Below are 24,133 nucleotides of genomic sequence, written 5' to 3' on the forward strand. Positions count from 1 at the left end.
TTGCTGAATGTAGATAGTCAATCTTCTATATTGGGGGTGAGGGTCTTCTCCCAGTGTATTAGAGATTCCCATTCGTAGTCATATTCAAAGCCTCCTGCGGCGAGAGTCCAAAATTCCATATCCATCTCCCCTAATGCTGTTAGGATTCCGCTACTCGCCTCGAGTGCTGTTACATTCCTGCTGGCTTCGTAAATACTTTCAACCACGTCATATGACCGTCGGGCAGCTGCATTCCAGGGCATAAATGACTTGAAAGCTGCAAGAGCTTGGTCAATTTCTGAATGACAAGACAGTAGTTCCGGTTGGCATGGGAAAGCGAGCAACATCATCAAAGGGACAAGGCAGGACTGGTAAAGATACCAGGTACTGCCCCATACCCAAAATGAGTTGGGTCGCATACAACATGCAATGTTGCGAATAGCTTCAAGGCTAACTTTTTGACAATTGACGATAGCTTCTCTGTCATCCTCTGCCAAATCCTCGAATTGTGTCTTATTTTCCACATGGCGCAGAAGTACAGGCCGGAGTAAAAGAATTCGGGCGTTCATATACCGATTCCGCAAGTAGTCTCTGACAACAACAAAATCATCTGGGCAGTTTCCAGGCGAGATAGCCGTTAAAGCTTCATCGTACCAGCTTCTAAGAGCAGTATCAAAAGTATTGATTTCACCAATCGTAGGCGGATCTGATTGGGCAAGTCGTTTTTGGATTTCAGTGGCTAGTTTGCAAAAGTCCACATTCGCTCTAAATGCATTGATAATCATATCCGGATGACTTTGGCTCTTGTCATATCTCGGTAGCGATACATCCATCGCGTCTGGATCCCATCTGCCAAATGTTGGCCGCCCGAGGGTCATGGATGCCCAGGTATCCAGACAAAAGAGGCTCCACCACGTACGCCGTCGGGCTTCGGCACTTGTCAAATGATTTTTCAAATCATCTTGAGTTTCGCTTTCCTCTACAGGCTCCTTATGGAGACCAAGTGCGGTTGTCATCCGAAATGCGGCGCCTAGAACAGCACTGGCCATATTTGGCGTATTTCGGTAGTGTAGATAGTATCCTCCCAAAAGACACAGAGCTTGCAGACTCTCGATAGAAGCGGATCCGAAGCTCTCAAGACCGATGTGCTGTCGTGCGGACTCATAATAAGCATGACTGTATCGGCTTCCCTCCTTGCTAGTAGCGATTGATCCCACCACGAGTACCATGCTACGGAGAGCAAGCCAACCAGCATCTTTTCGAGCTCCACTATTGTATACTCTGCGGAACTGTGTCTCATCAATCATTGGGGTAATGGAATTGGCAGTCTTGAAATATGCATCTATACAGGCCACCTCATTGAACATGCTAACGGGCGATGGTCTACTGTCTTCCCGAGGTCCTTGCGAATATGATTGGGGCTGAAACTCCAAACGACATTTCTTCTGATAGAGTACCGTTCTTACCGTAGGCCATCGCTCAACGATGAGACGTAGGATAAACCTGACTGATGATATCCCCAGACTGGTCTGCTGTTGATCAAATGAGAGTGACAGGCCGTTGACATCATCGTAGACATTCGATGTGCCCTTCGATAACTTTCGATTCTCCTCGAGTTGGTGGTCCTCATCACTATGGTCGCTCTCTCTAGTCACTGTGGTATTTTGCTCAGTTGCTGCGGTGGCGTCCCGCGTCCGTCCTTCAGCTGCGATGACTTGCAATAGTTCTTCTCGAGAGAGAGGAACGAGGGTTTCTATGGGACTAGAAGGGAAAAGCTTCTGCAAGATGATGCGCTGATGATTCACAGTCCGGGTTAATTCTTCAGCTGACCTTGACCGAAGTCAGTATAGATCAGACTAAGGCTGACGAGGTAATTTATGTACTTGACGGAAACACCATGCCTTTTCAAACGGTGAGGGTACTCGCACCGTCCTTCTACTTTGTACCACTTACAGTTCCCACATGGAAGCTCACCATTACAGCGAATCTTCCGTCGGCGACACTCCACACAAGATCGATTAACTTTTGGCCCAGAACGGGTGTCCTTTCTAAGATCCGAGCCTTGTGTGACCGACTGCCTAACGAAATCACTGGAAGTATGAAACATGGCGTTCTAATAGCTGAGAGGAGGTATCTTTCTGGAGGTGCCATTTAGTTGTTAGTGGACATGCATTGTGAAAGAGTCGCCGAATTGCAATGGCATCCGCCAAGATAGGTTAACTGTATCCGGCAGGTGACCTGACCCGTAGGTAGTACGCTTAAGGTACCCGTGACGCCTGGACTATCAACCCAGCTATCGATACGAGATAGTATCACCACGTCTATACTATTGACTACTAGTGTTAAATATGATGTCAGAAGTTGCTACTATGTTTATTATCTATTAAGCCAGCTCCACCGCATCTCTTTCTATTCTCGTTGATGATAAGGATATCCGTTCATTATGGAATATCATCTATCTGTACTGTATTATTTTCTTTTCTCGAAAAGTGGGGGAAAGTTCTGCCCAGCTAGTTTTAGAACTGTTCATGTTAGCCTGGGCAGGTCTGGCGACGACAGAGGCTACTATAACTAGAGTAGAGTATCTAGTGGGCCTGAGACTGGAGAGCCGGGACTCGGATGTCTGCCTCAGATGCCGAGTTGCTACTCCGTCCAGAATGTCTAGTTTCTAGAACAGTCGATGTCTTGACAGATGTGTAATAGGCACCCTCGACTATACAGGGATTATGAAAGATATTCATGTCATTTGAGACTGCATAAGCACCCAGTGCTTCACAGCATGTGAACCAAAAAGAGTATGTACAGTTCTTGGCAGGTTCCTCTCCCCGAGGCCCGTTGCCCGAGGCTAGTACTGTGTAGATCCTCTGGGTTGATGTGGGCTGTTACAAGTATTTGGAATTCTGGAAAAGAGATGAGACCCGCAAGCCATGCTTTTTGATCAACTTTAATTAATTCTTATTTTATGCACACAAGATCACTAATCAGATACTAGATTCCTAGTTCCACCCCCACAAGAACCCACGGATCAAATGATGGGAAGTCGATTACAGTGCGTGTTCAACAGTCTGGACTGGAAAAGATGACAAAGATGACCAATCCGGTTAGCCGGAAGATGCATTTCCGTTGACGAATTGTACCAAACAGGCAAATCACCCGCAGCACGATGATGACATACCGGCTCGGCGTCTTCCTTCCTCCGTCACGCCCCTCACGTACTTCGTCCTCAAAACCTCATGATCAGTGTATAAAACCACGCCATTCCTACCCTCGGAGCATGCGATCAACCTTATCGTCTGCATCCATCGTCTTACGTGCTGTATCATCTCAGAAACCGCCTATCTACCTCCTCGCGCATATAACCAGCCCTGTCGCAAGGTCGCAGAGCAGGTATTCTTCGTCAACGCTGTCAAGCTCCGCTAAGCTACTCAAGCATCAACAACCTCGTTTGAGCGCATTTCATACGCACACCATGGCCTCCGCAACCACCTTCTTCGACTTTGAACCAGTCGACAGTACGTTTTTGCTGATAAGCTCCTGGTCGATCCCCTGTATAACATATAGGAACATTACTAACAGACCTCCTTGCAAATAGAGAAAGGCTCTCCTTTCCCTCTCACCCCGCTTAAGGGCAAGACCATCCTCGTCGTCAATACTGCCTCAAAGTGCGGCTTTACCCCCCAGTTCGAAGGCCTCGAGAAACTCTACCAGAAACTCAAGACCAAGTACCCCGAAGACTTTACTATCCTCGGATTCCCTTGCAACCAGTTCGGCGGCCAAGACCCCGGATCCAACGATGATATTCAGTCTTTTTGCCAGTTGAACTACGGTGTTACGTTCCCCGTGTTGGGTAAACTGGATGTGAACGGAAACGAGGCCTCACCCCTGTGGACCTGGATGAAGGAGCAGCAACCCGGCCTGCTGGGCCTGAAACGCATCAAGTGGAACTTCGAAAAGTTCCTGATCTCTCCCGATGGCAAGGTTGCCGGTCGCTGGGCTAGTACCACCAAGCCCGAGTCACTGGAAGACGCCATCGTCAAGGAGATTGAGAAGTCACAGAAGAATGGAACTGCAGCTTCGGCCCAGGCTAAGGAGGGAGAGTCTGAGCAGGCTAAGTTGTCGTAATTTAGTTTTTCGGGGATTGGGGGTCCATATGTTATACCATGCTTCGTTACATGTATCTTAGTAGTGCTTCTTGTATGTACTTTTTTTCTTCAGGGCACTTCCAGCCCACTATCATGAGACTAATGTCATGAGATTATAAACTAATCGCCATTATGCATTAATCTACGTATGCTGTTGTTCATCTACAAACTAGGCGTTATCACTACCCTTCGGGATCAGGTTCCGCAAAGAAAGGTCGTACACAACATCCTCAACCTTCTTGACCTGCACGGAGGTGTTAGCATTTATCCATTACATAATTTCCGGTATTAGATAAACTTACACTGTATTTAATCCCATCACTTCTCTTGCGCAGGATGTCGTTCTTCAGGTTCAAGAGCTGGAACCCAGCAAACAGATCCTTGATGAAACTTCCGATCTGCACCGGCCGAGTGTAATCCCCAAGAGTGACCGAGTTAACAGCAAGACGCGACTATAAAAGTCAGTAAATTCTAAGACAAGCAGACAATGAAAAGGAGATGAACCAACCAGTTCTTCGACCATGGAAATCAGAGCGAGCAGATACTCTTCGATCGTGAGATGGAACGCATCTTGTTCCTTGAGGTTGACGGGGACTAAACACCCACATTAGCATCAATTAAGCAAACTCAGAGACAGCCATCATAGGCCAAGGACGTGAATCCCTTGTGCAAGGAACATACTACCAAGGAACTTCCCAACCTCCTCAATAGTCAGGAACGACGCAGCGCTGCTGCTCTTGTACTCCTCAAGCCCGCCCAAGTAGGCACAGAGCTCAATCGACGATACCTGATTCACTGTGTTAGCCCTCATTACTATATCTCGCTAGGAAGGATATACAACAAACCAGATTCTGCAGTTCGCGAGTCCACACGCCGTTATATTTGTAGAACGGGTGCTTGTCAGCCAAGGCCTTGAGCCGAGTGACTTGTTCTTTCTGGGCGAGGATTTCCTTTGTCGCCTCATCGAGGACAGGTTTCACTGATCTTGTTAGCGTATTAATCCTTTTTCTTCTTTTGAGGGAGCTACTTACACTGATTTGAGGGTGTGGAATGAGCTCGAGAGAGAATAGCCGTTGTGGAGCGTCCTGTTCTGATATGTTAACTGAATCTCTGGGCATATTTCTTCCCATCATATGAAGTGGAAACAGGGAAATTATAACATTGACGCGACGGACCATTTCTAGCAAGCGTCTGGACTATCTCATGGAGTTCCTGGTAATAGGTCAGATTGAGACTTCTCTGAAGCTCGAGCGGGAAAAGGCTTGGCACTTGCATCGCGGACGGCAGCTTCTTCGTCGATCTTGGACTGAAGGCTCTCGAAAATGGTACGGTCGATCATTTTGTTTTTTACTGGTGTTTTGGTTGAGTGGCTTTGTTGTTCTATATTTTCTTGTTGTAGGTGGGATTGAATTGATGCGGATGGACGGCCTTACGTCAGGTAAAAATAAAGTGAAGAGATTGTGGGGCCTGAGGCTGTCCGCGTTGCTGGCCGTACTTGGATGAATCTTCAATCTCTATAAACTACAGTCTAATGGTTAAAAGACGCAACATACTCATTCAATAGCCAATATCCATTGGCATCATTGATTGTTACGGTATAGTTACGAAGCATACTAAAATATACATGATCTATAAGGTAGATGGAAATCTATCGGGTATTCTATGGGCATATATATATTCTCTACTACGTAATATCCTATTGCAACCATACTGAGATAGGTCCAGGGATCACGCTTACAATATAAGACTGAGAACCCAAGTATACGTCATGAACATTTTTCATTATCTTGATATTGAGCCCAAGAACATAGAGCAGCAGCCCAGCCAACGACTGAGCAAATCAGTACCGATACCTCGTCGAGTAATCTACAAATTGATTAGCTCTACATCAATCCGAATACTTGAAAGTTGCAACTCACCCTTCGGGCTAACCACGAGACCTCGTCCCTTCTTAGCACCCTTGTAAATCGTCTCAAGAATATCGATCAACTCTTGCTTATCCTCGAGCACCCAGTTCAATTTATTATTGTTACCGGTACCGAAATCACACATCATGTGTTTGTTCCTATAGAAGAACATGATGGTCATTGGATCGAAGAGTTCGTACATGGTGTTGAACTCAGGGACCTCGTCAATGTCGCAGAGGTAAATCACAGCGAAATCTGGATGGAATGTTAGGTATTTGTTTATTTCACAAGTACACTTCGTGCGCAGCAGAGCTGGCTTGGAGCTGGAGCTGAAGTTTTTTTTATCTGATAGTTGGGTGAGGGTGCCCGGCTCACTTTTGACCCGTTCAGCGATTTTGAAGAGGACTTCATCTTGGCGCATGCCTGGAGGACGGTTAGGGTATCGTTGTAACCTGTACATATAGCGAAAGGACTTACAGTCGACATCATGGTCGCGGCCAAATCGAATGACCTGTCCGTTCTTGTCAGTCTGGGCATATTTGGGAACGCGACTGCTAACTAGGTACGTACTACGAGTCGTTCTTCTTCAGAGAGAATGGCCTGGTCGACGTGCCAAGCGGTACGCAAGTGCGGCAGGACGACAGAACCCATCTCGACGGTATGGAGTTATTGAGCGAAGAGTGATGTATATCAAAAAGTGATTGGAACGTAACTTGGGTAGGAAACGATACTCAATATCACGTGCAACAATATTTATCGACTACGAGTATCTCTAAAGATGCGGTGCATCACGTTTGGGAGCTATATATATATACATTTACTAAATGTGATCAAAGTTGATATAATCTACTATAGCCTTCTTCTCCAAGCAGCCGGATATACCGACCAAATTGATGAAAAAGAGTTCGCGTCTATCGGGGATAGTGTAAGCCCGATGACACTGTGTGGCAAGGCATGCGCAAGCACAGGGGCCCTGCCACGGAGACCAAAAATAAGATTAATCAATGTTGTGTTCCTATGGAACACTTTCAGAGATTAAACTGAAAAGAACAGATACTACACTTGATCTAAGCCAAAAGGCAAAGAGAGCTGGAAAAGAAAAGAAAAAAATTCTAAAGAGCGGGAGGTCTGCAACGTATTTAAAGAAAAGGGCTATTGGCCCGTGCGCCGCTAGTCAGCTAGTGTCTTCTTGCTTGGTTAAGCGAGAAGACAAACTAGACAAACTATTACTAATAAGGGCAATGGTCAGATGATAACTGTATACCCTAATCGCCATGCAGCCCTAGTATGACTTCCCAATCCGGGTTAGTCACTCGCACTCGCCGGTGGGATTATCGAAGGCTCCACTAGCGAGAAGTTTTGATCTCCATCCCTCTGCTATCTTCGTTCCAGGCGCAGGATACTCATCTCTTTGCGACCAAGACTCCCTCGTCACCAACCCCCCTCAAATCAATCACAATGTCTCCCGCTACTGTATGTTGTCAATCCTGAAACTGCTTTGCTGTTCCCCCTGAGACGGCTGCCAGATGGTCTCTTCACATTTGCTTGTGCAGGATACCGTCTTGGACTCCCTGGGGATTCGACATTATGGAACAGTAGGCTAATCGCAAAACTCCGGTGAATAGGCTCGTGGTCGTAAGGCCCAGAAGGTTACCCAGAAGGTATGTCGAGGAATTGATTCGCAAGCTAATCAAACAATTCGATGATGGCTAACATACTATCTCTGTAGTATGTCATCAACGCTTCTCAGCCCGTCGGCGACAAGATCTTCGACATCTCCGCTTTCGAGAAGTTCCTTCACGACCGCATCAAGGTCGAGGGCCGTGTCGGCAACCTCGGTGACAAGGTCGTCATCTCCCAGGTCGGTGATGGCAAGATCGAGGTTGTTGCCCACATCCCCTTCTCTGGTCGCTACCTCAAGTACTTGTAAGTTACCTTGCATCCGTCGCATGATACCCGCTACCATGATGCTGACGGCCATCCAGGACCAAGAAGTACCTCAAGAAGCAGCAGCTCCGTGACTGGCTCCGCGTTGTCGCCACCTCCAAGGGTGTCTACGAGCTCCGCTTCTACAACGTCGCCAGCGAGGAGGCTGACGAGGATGAGGAGTAAATGTCTCCTCTCGGATAAAAATTAAAAAATCGACCAGGCTCGAGTGCGCTCACATCAGGGGGTTTCCATATCTGGACGGGAGCGATATCTTAATGGGAGTCGGTGCTTTGGGTCGGGTTTGGAGGGTTATAGATGCGGTTGGTCGGGAGCGCTCCGACACGGCTCTGCGGCGTGATATGCCCGCCGGGTTGCCTCAACCTGAAAAGGCGGCATTCCATGGCTAGCCTCGTCGCATCCAACGTGTTGGTGTAATACTTCTACTCATGACGTTACGACGGGTAGATTTGAATTGATCCATCTATCACTCATTTACTCCTTGTTATCGATGTAGATTGCATAGAAATTGCCTTTTGCCGGGTATCATGTAGTAACAATCAGCTATAATGTGGGAGTCCTAAGTTAACCTAAATCTGAACTGGTCCTCTTCTGCCCGGCTCCAGGTCCAAGTCGCCATATCGGACCAGTGTCGTCTGTTGCACCGGGAGGAGGGACAAGTTTACCATCCTGAATAATCCATCCCTTCGTCTTTAACACCTTCCAAGATTCTGCGGCCTTGACCCGGACCAAGTCACCGGTGGCAATCGCATCCTCTTTGGAATCATGACCACGGTTCCCTCCAGTCTGGATGTGCCTATCAAGGTATTTTCTGGATAGGGTTTTGAGACTCATGCGGTTGGGTAGGCCTGCTCCGACTGGGTATAGTATAACGGTATCAATAACGGTAGGATGGATAATACGGCAAACGTTGAGGTCATTGTCAATGGCATGGCCTATTAGAGGTGTCTCTGGTTGTAGCAGCTGGAACAACAAAGCCCTTGCTGCTGCGGGAGATTCGACTACCTGTAAAGGAGTTAATTTTACCTCTCCATCCTCGCTGGCAGATGAAATAGCCGGCACAACTGAGCCATCATGGGGGGCCGCGTTATTATAATGTTCGGGGAAGACACCAGAAAACCGGGAGTTCAGGTCAAGAATCTCCCCCATAGGCCTGACAATAACATCGAGGAGCTCCTTGCCCTCGGGCCAACTAACAGCCGTGAGCCGGATCAGCTCCAGCCCCAAGGTAGTATATCCCATCTCACAGTCGAAACATACTGGTGGAAGGGGGCCCTTGTCTGGTTGCGCCGGAGTCTTCTCGAACTGAAGGATGGACGCTAGTCGCTTGGCCTCCGACACCTTGAAGACATGGGTATCGCCTTTGGTGCATCCAGAAGAAGTTCCCAGGGTCTCATTGCAGCAGGTGAAATAGGCCTCCTTATGGCCAGTGATATGGTCTGTCCGCTTCTTCGGGGGGTAAAACGGCTTGCCAGGGTGGTATGTGCACTGCCCTCCTGTTGTCAACGAACCATCCTCACGGCGGCCAGGAAAGACCTGGAATCTCCCACCACATCGATCACACTTTTCCCATCCTTTAGAATCAATGACCCCTTTCATTGCGCCCTCAATCTCCTCGTCTGTGGGTGGTTTGGTCACATAACCATATTGTTCCAATCCTATAAGAGGCGTGACTAGTCTTCCTGCAATTGCTATTTCCTCTTTGATGCTCAGGCCAGTTGTAAGAACAGTAGGCTTCTGGTCTGCTTCATTAGGCGCTGTCTTGTAGTATCTCTCATTGAGATAAGCTTTGACCTCTTTCACCCAATCTTCTTTGCTCATCTTCGAGAGTTTGACAATGCGGAGTTTGATTACGTTGCCGTATACACTCGCATTCCCTTTTGCCGTCTTTTCCTCTTCATCTAGAGCCATCGTGATGAGTTCGTTGGGGGTTAAGGCTATGCTTTTATCTTTATTTTCTTTGTCCTTCGCTATCTTGTCATTCAAGGCTGACATAGCAGCATGAAGCTTCGTCAAAATAGATAGCCGCACGCCATGAGACACCGGCGCTTTCGCCAACATCCTAGGATTCAGACTCTCGCGGGGAGCTTTGCGTAGCGGAGGACGTTGCTCCGGTTTTGCAGACGATGATGCCTCGCGCTTCGCTGTTGAAGGTTCGGCCTTAGAAGGAGGTGGAGAGACACCTCTGGATATAGACTTAAGTTTCGCAGGGGTTTGAATTGTTGTTTGGGCCTTAGCGCTGGCCTTCTTTGTCGGTGTAGCTTTTTGATCACTAGTTTTGTTCTGAAGCGAAGATGAAGGCTTGTCTTCCTTCTTGGCACTGCCAGCCTCGGCCGTTGCCTGAAGCTTCTGTTTCTTCAGGGGCGGAGACTCCTGGGTAGTCGTGGGCTCCTTTTCTGACTGCGTACTCTTGGCGCTTTTGTCGACCTCTGCGGGTGGGTTGGTAATTTCGTGAGAAAACATGCAAGTCAAGAGAGCGCATTCCTGGCCCTGAGGACAGGGGACATCCTTGAACAAGCCAAGCGGAGTAAACATTGTGATTGTATCAAGGTTGTAGTAGGCTGATCATAAATGAAAGAAATGCGAACTGATAGCATAAATACGGTCGAGATATTTAGGCTCTTACTCCTGAGGCCTTGCTGAGGTGGAACTGGTCACCACAGAAGTATGACCACGGATTCCTCGGGCCAATTGTGTGTGTAAGTTAGGCGAACAAGACAAAGCTGGTCATTTTTAGTATGTTTTATTCTTGAGTGTTTGTGACCTGGCCTAAATTGGTGGACGAGAAGTAGAGATAGAACGCCAGCCTTTTCTCAGTTTCAGTCAGCTTTAATGAATTACGGCATCGAAAGAAAAGCCCAGTGACCTCGTCTGCAAGGAGGATAGATTATATAGCATATACCTTCAAGTGCAATGAAGTGCATGATCTAGAGAGCAGTATATGTGGTGGATCGCGGCGCTTCGAACAAACGATGCAAACGTCGCAAATCTCTTGCCGGATTGGTGAGGCATCAACGCTGATGTGTAGCAGCAGTTGACAGGTACATGTCACGGTATACTGCATGCTTGTAGCTGAGAAACACTTCAGATGGAAGAGAATTACTATTCAATGAAATATAAGAAATAAGGGATTGCGAAATATTGACTTTAATACTACTAAATCAAACTATGCTACTATCCTGCCTGATATATATATAGTTCAACACAGTAGCATGGAAACCCTGGGGTCACCAACTTCTATCTACAAAACCAATACGCGGCATTACAACTCGAATGATAGCTATAAGCCTTTCTGTAATGTGCCTCAGACATACCCACCGAGACCTCCAGATTCACTAGATATTCACCAGTCCCCTCTCGTGAAGGTGTTGAGTATTCACCCACGTGATTTGGCTGACCTGAAACGCTCTGATTGGCCCAAGCGCTCCGGTGTACACAGTACCGTGACGGCATCTGCAGGTGGTGTTCCCTTTGATGCTGCACTTATCAGTCGAGTAATCAATCTTAATCTGCCCCTGACAAGGCGATGTAGTAGGATCCCAGCACCTTGCCATTGATAGACATTCCCTTCGTCTTCTCAACCTATATACAACAGCCATATACCTGAACAGCATTACAATCAGACTTGTCATAGCGCAGGAACTGAATTAGGCAGACACCTGCTTGGTAATCACTATAGATAACCTTCTACAGACGACGGAGAACATCCGTTGATCCTTTATCGAAGGAACTCACAACATATACAGTACCTAGATATATACAAGGGACTAGCAGCCCTTTCTATAAACTATGGACCCAAGTAACTACCAGGAGGACGAGAGCGGCATTCCGCGGAAAGCCGACCACCTATGTGTCTTGATCCATGGGTAAGGGAATGGGATCGAATCGACCACGACATCTGCTAATAAATACTATGGCAGATTCTGGGGAAACCCCTCTCATATGGGCCACCTAGCAGCGTCACTGCGACAGCGATACAGTGAGGACCGCCTCCACGTTCTAGTCGCGGAGCGCAACGTCGGAAACCTCACATACGATGGGATCGAAGTCGGCGGCGAGCGAGTGGCTCACGAGATCGAAGAAACGCTGGATGCATTAGCCGACCAGGGATGTCCTATCCGGAAACTGAGTGTCGTTGGGTACTCATTCGGAGGCCTGCTGGCCAGATATGCAATAGGATTGCTCGACGCACGAGGGTGGTTCGATAAGCTAGAGCCAGTTAACTTCACAACCTTCGTGTCGCCACATGTTGGCGTGCGGATTCCCCGGCAGGGCATCTGGGGCTATATCTGGAATAACGTAGGGCCCCGGCAGGGATCTATATCAGCACAGCAGTTGTTCTTGGTTGATTCTTTTGGGGACTCGGGGCGACCGCTGCTTAGCATTTTGGCGGATCCGGATAGTATCTTCATGCGAGCTCTGGCAAAGTTCAAGAGCCGCAGTCTTTATGGGAATGTTGTCAATGATCGCACTACCATCTTCTATACTACCACGCTTTCGTTGGTGGACCCCTTTCGTGATCTGGGCGACGCGCAGGTTAATTATGTTAAGGGGTATGAGTCAGTTGTAATTGACCCAGATATGTACTTTTTGCCTTCGGCAGAGGTGAAAGAGTCTTTGCCACTGGCTTCGCGCGTATGGGGGGAAATAGCGAAATTTTGCACCACGGCCTTGTTCTGGGCGTTTATTGTTCTTTTCTTATCCATCGTCCTCCCGCTTTTCTTCTTGCACTCTATCTCCCAGTGGTCCCACAGTCGAGAACGAGTCCGGATACACGAGGAAGGAGAGAGCGCAACGCTCTTCAGGCAATACCGGTTGCCTCACGTCATGGTAAAGGAAATGCAAAGCGCCATAGAAGAAGCATACGAGGACGTCGGGTTCAGCCAAAACCCCGAATACCTCTCCACCACAAGCAACAGCAGCTCAGCAGATTCCATCAGGCGACGGAACTCCCCTAGCCTGAAAGCTAAGGAGGCTGCAGGGAACAAACCCAGCTCCATCACCATCCAAGAAGCTTCCCCTCCAACACCAGAGCATAACCAACCAAGCAGCCCCCGCGAGGCAACCACAGATGATACCATCAGCAAGAAGAGCCGAGCATATCCCACCCTCGCCCTAACGCCAGCCCAGATCGCCATAATCGAGTCGCTCAACTCCGTGGGATTCCGCAAATACCCGGTCTACATCCACAACCACCGACATAGCCATGCAGCGATCATCGTGCGGGCCCCTAAGCCGGGCTTCGACGAAGGCAAAGTAGTCATCAAGCATTGGCTCGATACCGAATTCCAGATCTAAACGGGGATCCATCGAAAATGCGGGGTGCGGAAATAGTCGCATGTTTGCGCCCCATCGAGTCCTCGTATAGCAAGCATAGAAAGAGCACACGGTTACTAATAAGCGTCCTGAATGGATCCGCCCCCGCTCCAACGAACGCCGGTGCCTGTCCGGTCCTCGGCATGAGGGGTCAGTGGTTCATCCCCGACGATATCAACCTGCTTTATACGTTACTAGTAGAGCATATCCAAGCAACAGCGCAAGGCTGAACCAAATGTCACCAATACACTCTCCGATCCAACGGTAGGCGGGACCGGCCCTCCATGAATGCCCCCGGGCTATTCTCGCGCTCAGACAAAATCAGACTAGATGACCTCTTCCGCTGAGCTCCTCCTCTTCACGCTGTGACGTCTGCTTGCATATTATAGAGCATGGTGCAGTGCTATTGAACTTAATATTCGGAGTTGCCTGTTCCGTCTCTCCCGATGTGTGTGAGGCTTCAAGGTTGGTCTCGGCGTTACGGATGCTACGGTGCTTGTAGGAGGCTGATTCGACGTCACGCCAGGTGCTCATAATCTGAGTCTCTACTATACTATGAAGGATGTGCTTTTGTGTCATTGATGACGTTTAGTGAGGAGATATGGAGGTGGTCGCCATAGACCCGCTAAAACTATTTGGAACTTTAGATTGTTGTCCACAGCATGCTGATAGATCATAGAAACAGAGCAGATGATGGATATAGTGTCCATAATTTGATAAATCACAAAAGTCTATGGGGTCGCACATATCTGATCGCCGAATGGCTTTCATGGTACTGTGAACCTTAACGATCATCCTAGGATCAATGCGCACGGAATGACATCTATTCCTGATCTCTGGAAATTTGTGTCCGAGAATTAGACCGAACATAATGGTGTTGAAGCCACCAAAGATGAAAGTAGAGTGACATGCCTGGGAATCATAAAGCATCGTAAATTGAAAAACAAACTGTGCACAGCACGAAAGATAAGAAATATATAGATGACATGGGATATCAATAAATGTAAGTTTAGATGAACGTAAAATCTGAAAGTTTCCTGGTGAATGGCAATCAATGGTTGTTAGCAGACTCCGAGTCGATGCCGGAGTCGACATCATCTGCGATGGCGGACTCATTGGCCTGCTTGCTGAGTTCACGCTCCATAGCAAACTTGACAGCTTCCAACACATTGTCGGTGATCTTCTTGGGCGGGTAGCGGGGAATAGTACCCTCCTGGTAGACACCTGTCTTAACAAGAATTGAGTACCAGTGGGAGTCACTGATCTTGTCGAACTCGTTGGTACCACGGATATCTGACTCCGGGGTGTCACCGACGAAGTAGACGGTGTTTGGAGGACTGTTGATGCTGTGGGTGTCCTTGCGCCACTGGCGAAGGAGGCGGGTGGCGAACTCATATGTTCCCAGTTGAGGTTTGCCAAACGCAATCGTATTCAAGGCCTTTCCAGTGACGGCTTGGTAGAGCGCCTCTAGAGAAGCCCTGAGGGCACCCATACCAATACGAGAATGTTCATGAGAGGTGGACCACACAACATCATTGTGGGAAAAGAATACGGGAGGGCCCTCGTCGAAGGTCTCGGAGCGTGTGCCGAGACGTCCATTCTTCGACATGAGAACATCTAAAATGATCTGTTGATCACCAGCCCAGTCTCGACTGTCGGCAAAAACGAAGATGGCATCAATGTTGGTCTGACTGAAATCTCGGACGCGAGAGTTCTTGTACTCCTCCTCTGTCAAGCTCCGGAATGGAGTAGTGTCGTGCCTTGTCTTGATGATATCCCCGGGAGTGATGACATCCTTAAAACCATAGCCTTCGGCGACAATGCGGCATTTCTCGCCTACACCACCAACGACAAGAACGGTATTGTACCGCGTCGCCATCTCCCGCATGGGAGTGTGGCCACAAATGAATTGACCCGGCGAGACCTCCAGTTCAAGTTGCCGGCTTAGATCCAAGCATCGTTCTTCTTCGGTCTTGCCTCCGCCATTAGTGACGAAGATATAGGGACTAGAAGGAAGGTCAATTTTTAGTTTATGCCATGGCACTCGATTTAGTAGGTAATGTCACTTGGCGTAAGGGAAAAAAATCGTATAGAGACAGCTTACATCTTAATTCCATATGGATTGGCCCCATTGATATATTTGAGTGCCTCAATGGCCGCAGGGATCGGTTCCCCTCCCCTGATCAGAACGCCGTCAATGTCAAAGGCGAGCGCAAACTCATCAGTGGTGGTCAAAGGCCCTCGCGGGACCGGCGACGCAGCGCGGGGTGACCCCTCATCAGATGAAACCTCATCTTCTAAGTGTTGCTTGGCCATTTCCATTGCTATGGCCGTTTCGTGAGAGTCACTGGTGGCCATCAAATGTTTGGGAGGAACGACCACATTGGGCCCGCCATAAAGGTCGGCCCGAACAGCGTCCAAGCTGGATAACCGGCGGACCCTTTGGGCACCTAGACCGTCGGCGGTCGTCATCTTCGTTCCTATAAAAGTGGGTAACACTACGGGATGACCTCAGATAGTGGAGGCTGTGGAGTGCCCTGTGTGGGACCGGCCAGCAGAAGGCGAAACCGTCAACGTTGAAGATCGATCACCACGTCTGTCGACGAGATCGTCTCGAAGCCAAAAACACAGCTCGATAAACGAATCAAGTTTCGAGGGTATCAATGGGCAGTGTTCCGCGACAGGAACCAGATTCTCCCAGACAATGGAATAGAGAAAGAGAAGAGAAGACCGGGGTTATACAGCAGTACGGCGATCGGTCAGACAAGAACAGCAACGGGGCTGCACTCCAAGAGTCTCTAGTAGAAGGAAGAGGGAGTGATTGACCAAGTGGAGTGGAGAGAGAGGGTCAAGGTTGCGAGGATGAAGCCATTAATATAAAGACAGGGCACAGCGGGTGGAGTGAAGAGCAGCGATTGTTTGGTTCATGGTCAATGCAACCCGTGGCTCCAACATTAACCCCGTCTGGACGAATGCCTTTTAGAAATGGAATCATGCATTAACGTGCTCAGGGAAGAGACTCCACCGAAAGGAAAGTTTACCGTTGCTCTCCGGTCCATTCCAGGCAGCGACAGCATGATTGATTATTTGTGATGAAGGGATGCCACATTCTGATTTGCTCGACGCAATGATCAAGGCGCCCACCGAGTCGTAAACCATAGGACGCCGGTGCTCGATCGCTCGACGATGGTGGAGTTGATGTGCAGTAGAGGGGTATCAAAGTGGATCCGCGCAGGAAGACATCCTGACAATTATCTTGGATCGTCGTTGATATCATCGGAAAGGAAGATTGGGAGAGTGGCTGTGGTTACGGGAGATGATGTGGGTGATTTTCTTGTTGTGTGGTGTTGGTGGCTTTGCCCTTTACGTTTCTCGATACGTCAATCCATACGGAGTACTCCGTACCTCGATTACCTTTTGCACTGGTGTGGTGTCTTGTAAAATGTACCATGTCCCACAGTGTCTCCGTACCATAGTACTAGTACCGTACAGGCAGCACGGTGTACTGAGAACAATACGCTCAGTGGGATGGAATGCATGCCTCAGGTATGGAGTTTACCATTGTTTATCCTTGGTTGACAGTTGGAAGAAGATGGAGAACATCGTGAATCTTGGATCCACTTCTCCATAGAATCGTTACCAAATTAGAAATACTACATGGCAGAATCAAAGCACTCTACTCCGTATTCAGCACATGAATAGTTGGAGTCTTGAGTCATTTACTGCGCAGTATTGTATTTTATTTATTTATTGTTATTATTATTATTACTATTATTATCTAATTTTGATTTTCTTTTTCGTTTCATCTCAACTTCCCTCCCCCTTCGCTTCTCTTTGTCTCAACCATCCATCTTCGCCCTCCTTCACACCCTCCCCCGAGTTTCCCCCCCCAGAATGAGGGAATTTTTCATCTTAACAGCCGCCCCTGACGTCACTGCGGGCGATATCTCCGAGTAGAATGTTTGAAGAGGAACATGCCGTCGATATCCATCACGGCGATGGCGCAGGCACAGATACCAGGCGACCTATGAGGGTTGGTTGCCCAGCCGAGTCCCGAGGCCTAGCGAAGAGTCCCATGCGTTCATTGGACCCAACCCCGAAAGATCCTCGCCAGAAAAGCCGCTGCTGCGCTGCAACGTTCTGAAATGGTTTACAAGGTGCGACCATCAGCCTCAGTCAGCCATTTTCGAAACCTTGCTGCATGTGATCTTGACGGGACGACTTGGTCTTAGCGTCTGTCTTGTGGGGTTGGGGCCAGCATCGCCATCGTCGCCATTATGGCCAAAGTGGCTAGGTAGAATCCCTATCTCACAGATCCCTATCTCACAGCATGGAATGTCACTTCTTCCTTGCTATTTCTCTCGTTCTCTTCACTGGGGGTATGTTGCCGGTGTCTGCAAGAATGATGTGGCACCAGCACGGTATGTGTGCTGTGCCTTGAGAATTATCTCCGATAGTTTGCGATAAGCGAGGTTTGGCCCCTCTGGTCTTTGTTGTACTCATTCTAAAGTCTATTCGATAGTTAGATTTAAACAACGAAACAAACAAACAAAGAAAGGAAAGTCTGAGGAAGATGAATAAGTAGTCAGGTGAGTAGTATACTACAAAGAACCAGTCCATCCTTCATGCTCAACTCCCTCTCCAACTAGGTACCCGTCCGAGGGACATGCTTTTCCCCTCTATCATTATCAAGAAACGGTATTCTATGAATTTATACATAGTACACGGGCCTTCACCAGGAATTCAGCCACCACATACTTAATGGAAAGAACAAATACAACAAGAAAGGAATAAACAAAGCTGGCCATCAGTCTACCCGAAGGATCAAGTCAGAGCCTCTCCTTGATGGCGTCAAATTGCGCTCTGATGATGAACGCTTTTTCTTTGCCATGCGTCCCTGTATCTCCGTTGAGGACCGCTCACCAGACAACCTGTACGGTCTAGGTCCAGACGGGGAGCTACGGCTATATCCACTCCAATAATCATCTGGTGAGTAAGGAACAGTCAATTCCTTGGGCTGTGGTTTGCCTCGTCGTATTTGCACGCGTTTGATATCATCACGCCGCACGATCCTAGGCCTAGAGACAATTTCCCGGGCTGGACTAACGGCCCGGGAAAACGGCATTCGGGGATACTTTACAGGCGCATCCTCGTCGAAATAGTTTTGTCGCTGGCCTTCATTGTTCGGTGTTCGAATTTCTCGTACAGGGGTGAGTGGTCTGAAGTTTCCAGAGTGTCGTGACGTTCGATGGGACCCCGAGCTTTCGTTAATATTGATGGTCTCAAATTCGTCACTGGAACTGTCTAATAAGCTGCCTTTTGTGTCAACCTCCTGATCTGAACGACGGGCTGCGTTGCGGGATACTGGCGGTTCAGGAAGAGCTCTAGCAGCCCCCACATCGGGGCCCCACAAGTAATCACCGATATACTCATTGCGCTTTGCGTTATACGGCCGTGGACCTAGGGGCGATGCTTTGCCGTATACATCACTTTGGTAAGGGATTTGTACCCCTTCGCCAGCACTAACGTAGACTGGCTTTTTTGGACGGTCTGAACCGACGGGAATGACAGTATCATTCCGCGCTCGAAAGGCGTGAAACAATGCACGTGGGTTATCAGGGAGCCCTACTCTTGGGGGCCGCTTGTACTGCCGATTATTACTGTATGGAGCTTGCATGTTTGGATATTTCGGATATTGCCTGTTACCACCAAGGAAACTCCTTGGTCTGGTGACATCCTCTTCGAACAATGTGTCACCACTAGTGGGCATTGCGTATTTCTGTTGACTCAGCCGCAATGGTTCCGGGCAGAGTGTGTATGCCGGCTTATCAGGCAATAGGTCGGAGACTGTCCGCGGGGATGATTGACTGATTGAGGGCTCGAGATCTGAGCTAGAGGATATAGCAAAGCCAATCCTTCCTGGGCTGTGTATCCCCGTCGAACCATAATGATAGTCGTCGCCCGGACCTGTGACAACGACTGCTGGGTTCTGAGAACCAGGCTGAAACGGAGACATGAGTCTACAAGTCTCCGTATCCCCATGTCCTGCACCGGATGAGGGGTTGGGCCCTGGAGTCAGAAGCCTTGGAGGTAGTGAGAAATCGGGTGGTTCCGCCATAACACCTCCAATCTCAAAGAAATCATGGTCCTTTGGTTGCTGATACCGTCGTTTCATTTTTCTGCAACAGAAAAATACTATAACCCCAAGTATAAAGAACCCCGCAATACCAGAAGAAACGGAAACCCCTATAACAGCACCTGCATTGAGACTACTCTCCTTACCGGCAGCTGCTCCCGATGTTACATTGTGAGTTGTATGTGAGCTGCTAGCAGTACTTGAGGTACTCTGCTCGGTATTCGTTGCTGATACCGGGCTTTGAAATGTGGTGAATGTAGTCGATGGATGCCCGGTCTGCGGTGGTGTAGGATCAGTGGGGGTAGTCGAACTACTAGTAGCATTAGGCGAGTGTGTCTCAGTAGCGGGAACGCTCGTAGGCGATAGTACAGACACAACCGTAGCGGTTATTGTAGCATGTGTGCGAGGCAGCGCTCCGGGTACCGAGTCGCAAATGCTGTAGACACTTGAATTGAGCGCCACTTCAAGTGAGCAAAACGAGATGCCGCAGCGTAAGGCTGCCTCCCCCAGCGTATAACCACTCTTTGTATTCGTTTTACACAGACAGCTGACATCTGCCACAGACGAGCACGCATTATTCGGATAATCAGTGTTTATAAAACTCTCGACGCAGTTTAAAGCACAATCGGGTATGGTATCGAGCTGGGATGCCGGAAGTTTCTGGCCATATGCGCCTAGAGCTAGCAGAAGCGGAACTAATGATAGAAATGCGGTGGGCAGCCGTTGAGGAAGAGATGATAACATATTGCAGTGTCTTATTAGACCCGAACTCATCAGAAAACCATACAACTTCAGTGCAGAAACTCGATGGGAAAATAAGGACAGCACGTCAATTAGCCTTATAGATATCATCAACTCACCACAGCCTCAATATCGCAAGGTGATGTCTCCTTCAGAAGTCATATCCACTTATAGGATACCATGCTAAGGAAGTGGACAAGGTAAATCGGATGAAACTTGACGGTATACAGTCGCAGCAGTGGTACAGACACTGTAGGCAAGGTGATACTGCAGAGATGTGATGTCGAAACTGAAAGAAAAGACATGAAAAAGTCCATGATTAAAGCTTAGTGTAGTCGATGCCATATTGGGGCCATCCTACTCCCCACGGCGTCAAAAAAGATCATCGTCTCTCGTCATGGCGCTGAGTGGCCGTGGGCAGAGAAAAGCCTGGATCTGAGACGAGCCCCATCAACAACACATCGGTAAGCGCCCTCATGAAACATAAATAACCTTTTGAATTGACCCAAATACCAGAATAGCCTGTGAAAGGATGCATTAAAGTGGGTAAGCGCTTTGTTTGGGCGAGAGGGACGCAAACAAGCTCAGTACGCGCCGTGTTGGCGCCGATGCTGCAGAGCCTACGAAGCATGATGTCAGATCAGCTGACTCCAAATATAGATGACTTCTTGTAGGTAACAACACATCTAAACCTTTGGTAATACGGAAGACCGAAGAATTGAGTGTCAAATAAGAAATATGACATCTTTCTATCTGATGAAGAGTGACTGCAGTCTATTCAGCCTTCGCCGTTCTTACGACCCCAAGACTTACACCCTTGGACTGATATAACGTATTGCTGTTATTATTTTCAAGATCATGAGTAGTTTACATCCAAGGCTACTAGCTCGATATACTTCAGCATGGCATGATGGTCCGGTGGTATGGGCTGTACATGCCCCTAGAGCGTCAGCATAGTTTGCAACGACATGCATTGTGATAGGAGCTTTCCCATACGGCACCGGCGAAGAAACCCTTTCAGACATTAGTACTTAGAGCTACCGAGTGGTTTCCCGTCATCCTATAAGGTCGTACCTGAAAAATCCTACGACTTCCTGATTGGGCAATACCCACATAAGCCCGGAGCATAGGAACTAAAGCTTATTTGAACCCTTCTGAGTCGGCCTGGGGGCTCTGATCATACCTTGCTTATCGTTAAGGTTACACTCTAAAGTGATATATGGCTCCGGCTGCTTCCTACCACCGAGAATTAGATCAGAACATAGTCGCAGCTCTCCCCTAATGCAGTCACATTATGGAACGGAGCATCTATACCATGCCAGCATGTCCGCTAACAGATAATCTAGAAAGCACATCGGTCGTCTACATAACTTATTCGGTCTCGATTACTGTGGCTGGGCCTAATTTATTGATAACCTACTGGCTAACCCTAGTTTCGACACTCCTGCGCCGGGAGCTTAACTCGGGAGGGTATCCCTGGGGTGTAAGTGGGTATGCCCTGCAGGGTATACTCACTCAATTGGAGTATGCTACTTACAACAGCATCGTGGCCTATGCTTTGTTACCTGAGAGCGTCTGTATCCAGGCCCCGGTGGCGCGGTATTGGCTGGGTCAGATAGTGCGGTATCCTATTCTTTCGGATTCCTATTTATTTATTTATTATCATTTTCCCTTCGTTTGAAAGATGGAACTGTGTTTGTTCAATACGCGAAGATATTCGCATGGTATACCTGAATTGAGGATGATTAGGCCTGTCAAAAATACTTTGTTGCCACAATTGATTGCGGAGTCATTCAATATAGAAAGAATCCCATCAACACTTCCCAAGAACCACAATTGCGATGTTTCAATGGAGAGGATGGAGTATGCTTCTTATGTACGTAGTTTGTAGTAGATTCCTGTGGAGTGTGATCTGCGTATCATCTAGTGGGTATTCGGTACTTAAAACAAGTTAATAACAAGATATATTATAGCGTTGGTATCCACTTCTAGACCACCAGGTATGTGAGTCTTAGCTCGTAGGCGGTTTAGATCAAGGTCACGGACAAGAAACTTGTTGGACTTTACAGAAGATAGTATTAGCACGATCACAGATCAAAGGTCTTATCAATTGCCATTAATCATTAAAACTAATCTCACTGACAATACAGTAGAGTAAAAGCCCAGTATCGCAAATGAGCTGGTATCATCCGAAGCGAAAAAAAAAAAACAGAGCATGGTTAACATGAGAGTAAGGGGAATTCGGAACAACCCAAAACGCCATCGCAGCGGGCAAGCAGCGCTCCAGACCGATTAGCGCCGTCGCAGTTGAGGAATGGATACACGGGGGTTGCCAAGTAGTGGGGTTGCTTTAGGGTGGCTTGGGCCGGAGTGCCGCGGAACAGTGCTGACAACATCATGGTCGCGAGTTCGATCTCAAAAGCTGGTATCTCATACTATTGAACGCGAAACGATGTGATTTTTTCGACCGGGCGCTGTGAACCAAAACGGGCAGTCGACAGAGATGCGGAGAGCTGTCTAGTACTTGAATATAATGTACCTGCGAACCAAAATTAGTAAACCTTGGCATGCAGTTCAATGCAAGGCAGACACGTACAGAGCGTGAATGATACCAGGAATCCAACCCAGGATGGTCAAACAGATGTTGATGAGGAGATCAGCGCCGCATCCCCGCTCAAGGAAAACACCCAAAGGAGGGAGGATGATCGCGAAGAGGATCTTGCAGATATCACTACATTTAGCTTGGTTAGATGGGCGCTTATTCATATTTCGTTCCCCGTCCTCTTTGTAAATACGAAGCGCAACGATGGGATAAGGAAAGGGAGGGATCCGGGGGAAGGTGAGCAACGGAGTGCGATGCCGATAGCAGGAGCTCACTTACGAAGCAGTGAAAGGCATGGTGACGGAGTGTCAACGAGGAACGTGTGTAGGTTCTATAGACGGGGTAGATAGGTGTCGGTGGTAAAATCAGCACGAATTAGGTCCGTGATAGGAGTAGTAGCAGTAGTGGGAAGAATGGGGAAGATTTCAGGAGGAAGACGGGGAGAGAAGCGATGGGCTCTTTAAATGATTTAATAGATCATGGGCGGCAAGATAACGTGAGAGCACCTCCGCTAGGGAAAAAAAAGAGAAAAAAAAACGCCCCAAGGCAGTAATACTACTAATTTTTACTGGACTCCCGATGGGGCTTAGGACCGGGTTAGGCTAAGTGACTATTACTAGTTAATTAGAAGACTAGGTTAATTGGTGCTACTATGGAATTCTTTCTTCTTCGGGTGGTGATGGACACAGGTAGTATTTCCCCTTAGTCAAGACCATAAGGAGAAGGTGATGCTTCATCGGTTCTGAATAGCTACGTCATACGTCCCCCGTCAACTGTGGCTCAGGGTTCCTTCTGCCCTTTTCCCATTGGATCAATCTCCCATGATGTGCATCGAGAACTTCCCGCTGCCGAGCCCTCCGATCCAGCTTTCTTGTCGGGTGACTTTTGCGTCGTCGTCGTCGTCAAGTTTGGCAAAAGAAGGCATGGACATACATCCTTACTACACAAGTGGATCTATGAGAAAGGGTGAAATTTTCAAAATGGAGAGCGTCCCTTAAGTTCATGGTGGCTTGTTATCCTTGGCAGCGCTACCTGATTATACGATCACCGGCAAGGGGATTGTTTTTTAGTCGCCCAACTGCTATGTCACCATGACTATCCTTTTTTTTTTCTGGCCCTCCTCAGATTCCCTCTAAATTCTGTTGCCTGGAAAAGCTTGGCGGCTCCAGGCTGACCAGTTTCTGCTCTACACACCGGAAGTGCCTCTAAAAGAGGAAAAAAAGATGTATAAAAAAAAGAGAGAAAAAAAAGAAGAAATAAAAATCTCATTTTAGAACTAAGTAATAATCGTCATCATATATTCAATTATTTCTATTTATATTTTCCGATAAGGCGCTTCAAGTTCAGGTCCCTTTCTTACTAG

The 24,133-nt window shown here is 48.1% G+C and overlaps 10 protein-coding genes across 10 annotated transcripts; 3 read left to right on the forward strand and 7 right to left on the reverse strand.

Moving 5' to 3' along the window:
* Positions 1-17: 17 nt before the first annotated feature.
* Positions 18-1,943, reverse strand: ABOM_007638 (fungal specific transcription factor domain-containing protein; the record flags this gene model as incomplete). Its single annotated transcript, XM_022534767.1, has 2 exons — positions 18-1,809; positions 1,933-1,943. 2 exons carry the CDS (start codon positions 1,941-1,943, stop codon positions 18-20), a joined length of 1,803 nt encoding a protein of 600 aa, XP_022387142.1.
* Positions 1,944-3,448: 1,505 nt separating this feature from the next.
* Positions 3,449-4,101, forward strand: ABOM_007639 (glutathione peroxidase; the record flags this gene model as incomplete). Its single annotated transcript, XM_022534768.1, has 2 exons — positions 3,449-3,491; positions 3,572-4,101. 2 exons carry the CDS (start codon positions 3,449-3,451, stop codon positions 4,099-4,101), a joined length of 573 nt encoding a protein of 190 aa, XP_022387141.1.
* Positions 4,102-4,290: 189 nt separating this feature from the next.
* ABOM_007640 (translin) lies at positions 4,291-5,460 on the reverse strand (the record flags this gene model as incomplete). The annotated part of the gene is made up of 8 exons (XM_022534769.1): positions 4,291-4,365; positions 4,424-4,573; positions 4,630-4,715; positions 4,803-4,908; positions 4,967-5,100; positions 5,153-5,206; positions 5,297-5,333; positions 5,404-5,460. The coding sequence occupies 8 exons, from the start codon at positions 5,458-5,460 to the stop codon at positions 4,291-4,293; spliced, it is 699 nt and encodes a 232-aa protein (XP_022387091.1).
* A 501-nt stretch (positions 5,461-5,961) lies between these two features.
* Positions 5,962-6,679, reverse strand: ABOM_007641 (DIM1 family thioredoxin-like protein; the record flags this gene model as incomplete). The annotated part of the gene is made up of 5 exons (XM_022534770.1): positions 5,962-5,987; positions 6,041-6,283; positions 6,404-6,451; positions 6,506-6,539; positions 6,599-6,679. 5 exons carry the CDS (start codon positions 6,677-6,679, stop codon positions 5,962-5,964), a joined length of 432 nt encoding a protein of 143 aa, XP_022387092.1.
* An 807-nt stretch (positions 6,680-7,486) lies between these two features.
* On the forward strand, positions 7,487-8,140 carry ABOM_007642 (60S ribosomal protein eL22; the record flags this gene model as incomplete). The annotated part of the gene is made up of 4 exons (XM_022534771.1): positions 7,487-7,501; positions 7,654-7,689; positions 7,758-7,954; positions 8,014-8,140. The coding sequence occupies 4 exons, from the start codon at positions 7,487-7,489 to the stop codon at positions 8,138-8,140; spliced, it is 375 nt and encodes a 124-aa protein (XP_022387093.1).
* Positions 8,141-8,539: 399 nt separating this feature from the next.
* Positions 8,540-10,510, reverse strand: rex3 (putative RNA exonuclease Rex3; the record flags this gene model as incomplete). The annotated part of the gene is made up of 1 exon (XM_022534772.1): positions 8,540-10,510. The coding sequence occupies one exon, from the start codon at positions 10,508-10,510 to the stop codon at positions 8,540-8,542; it is 1,971 nt and encodes a 656-aa protein (XP_022387094.1).
* A 1,254-nt stretch (positions 10,511-11,764) lies between these two features.
* Positions 11,765-13,273, forward strand: ABOM_007644 (lipase ROG1 family protein; the record flags this gene model as incomplete). Its single annotated transcript, XM_022534773.1, has 2 exons — positions 11,765-11,841; positions 11,896-13,273. 2 exons carry the CDS (start codon positions 11,765-11,767, stop codon positions 13,271-13,273), a joined length of 1,455 nt encoding a protein of 484 aa, XP_022387095.1.
* Positions 13,274-14,342: 1,069 nt separating this feature from the next.
* On the reverse strand, positions 14,343-15,763 carry ABOM_007645 (phosphatidyl synthase; the record flags this gene model as incomplete). Its single annotated transcript, XM_022534774.1, has 2 exons — positions 14,343-15,297; positions 15,396-15,763. The coding sequence occupies 2 exons, from the start codon at positions 15,761-15,763 to the stop codon at positions 14,343-14,345; spliced, it is 1,323 nt and encodes a 440-aa protein (XP_022387096.1).
* Positions 15,764-18,098: 2,335 nt separating this feature from the next.
* On the reverse strand, positions 18,099-20,171 carry ABOM_007646 (uncharacterized protein; the record flags this gene model as incomplete). The annotated part of the gene is made up of 1 exon (XM_022534775.1): positions 18,099-20,171. The coding sequence occupies one exon, from the start codon at positions 20,169-20,171 to the stop codon at positions 18,099-18,101; it is 2,073 nt and encodes a 690-aa protein (XP_022387097.1).
* Positions 20,172-22,685: 2,514 nt separating this feature from the next.
* On the reverse strand, positions 22,686-23,066 carry ABOM_007647 (YqaE/Pmp3 family membrane protein; the record flags this gene model as incomplete). Its single annotated transcript, XM_022534776.1, has 3 exons — positions 22,686-22,707; positions 22,765-22,899; positions 23,050-23,066. The coding sequence occupies 3 exons, from the start codon at positions 23,064-23,066 to the stop codon at positions 22,686-22,688; spliced, it is 174 nt and encodes a 57-aa protein (XP_022387098.1).
* Positions 23,067-24,133: the final 1,067 nt, after the last annotated feature.

Source organism: Aspergillus bombycis, assembly GCF_001792695.1.
Source record: "Aspergillus bombycis strain NRRL26010 chromosome Unknown contig00071, whole genome shotgun sequence".
NCBI classification, from domain to species: Eukaryota; Fungi; Ascomycota; class Eurotiomycetes; order Eurotiales; family Aspergillaceae; genus Aspergillus; species Aspergillus bombycis.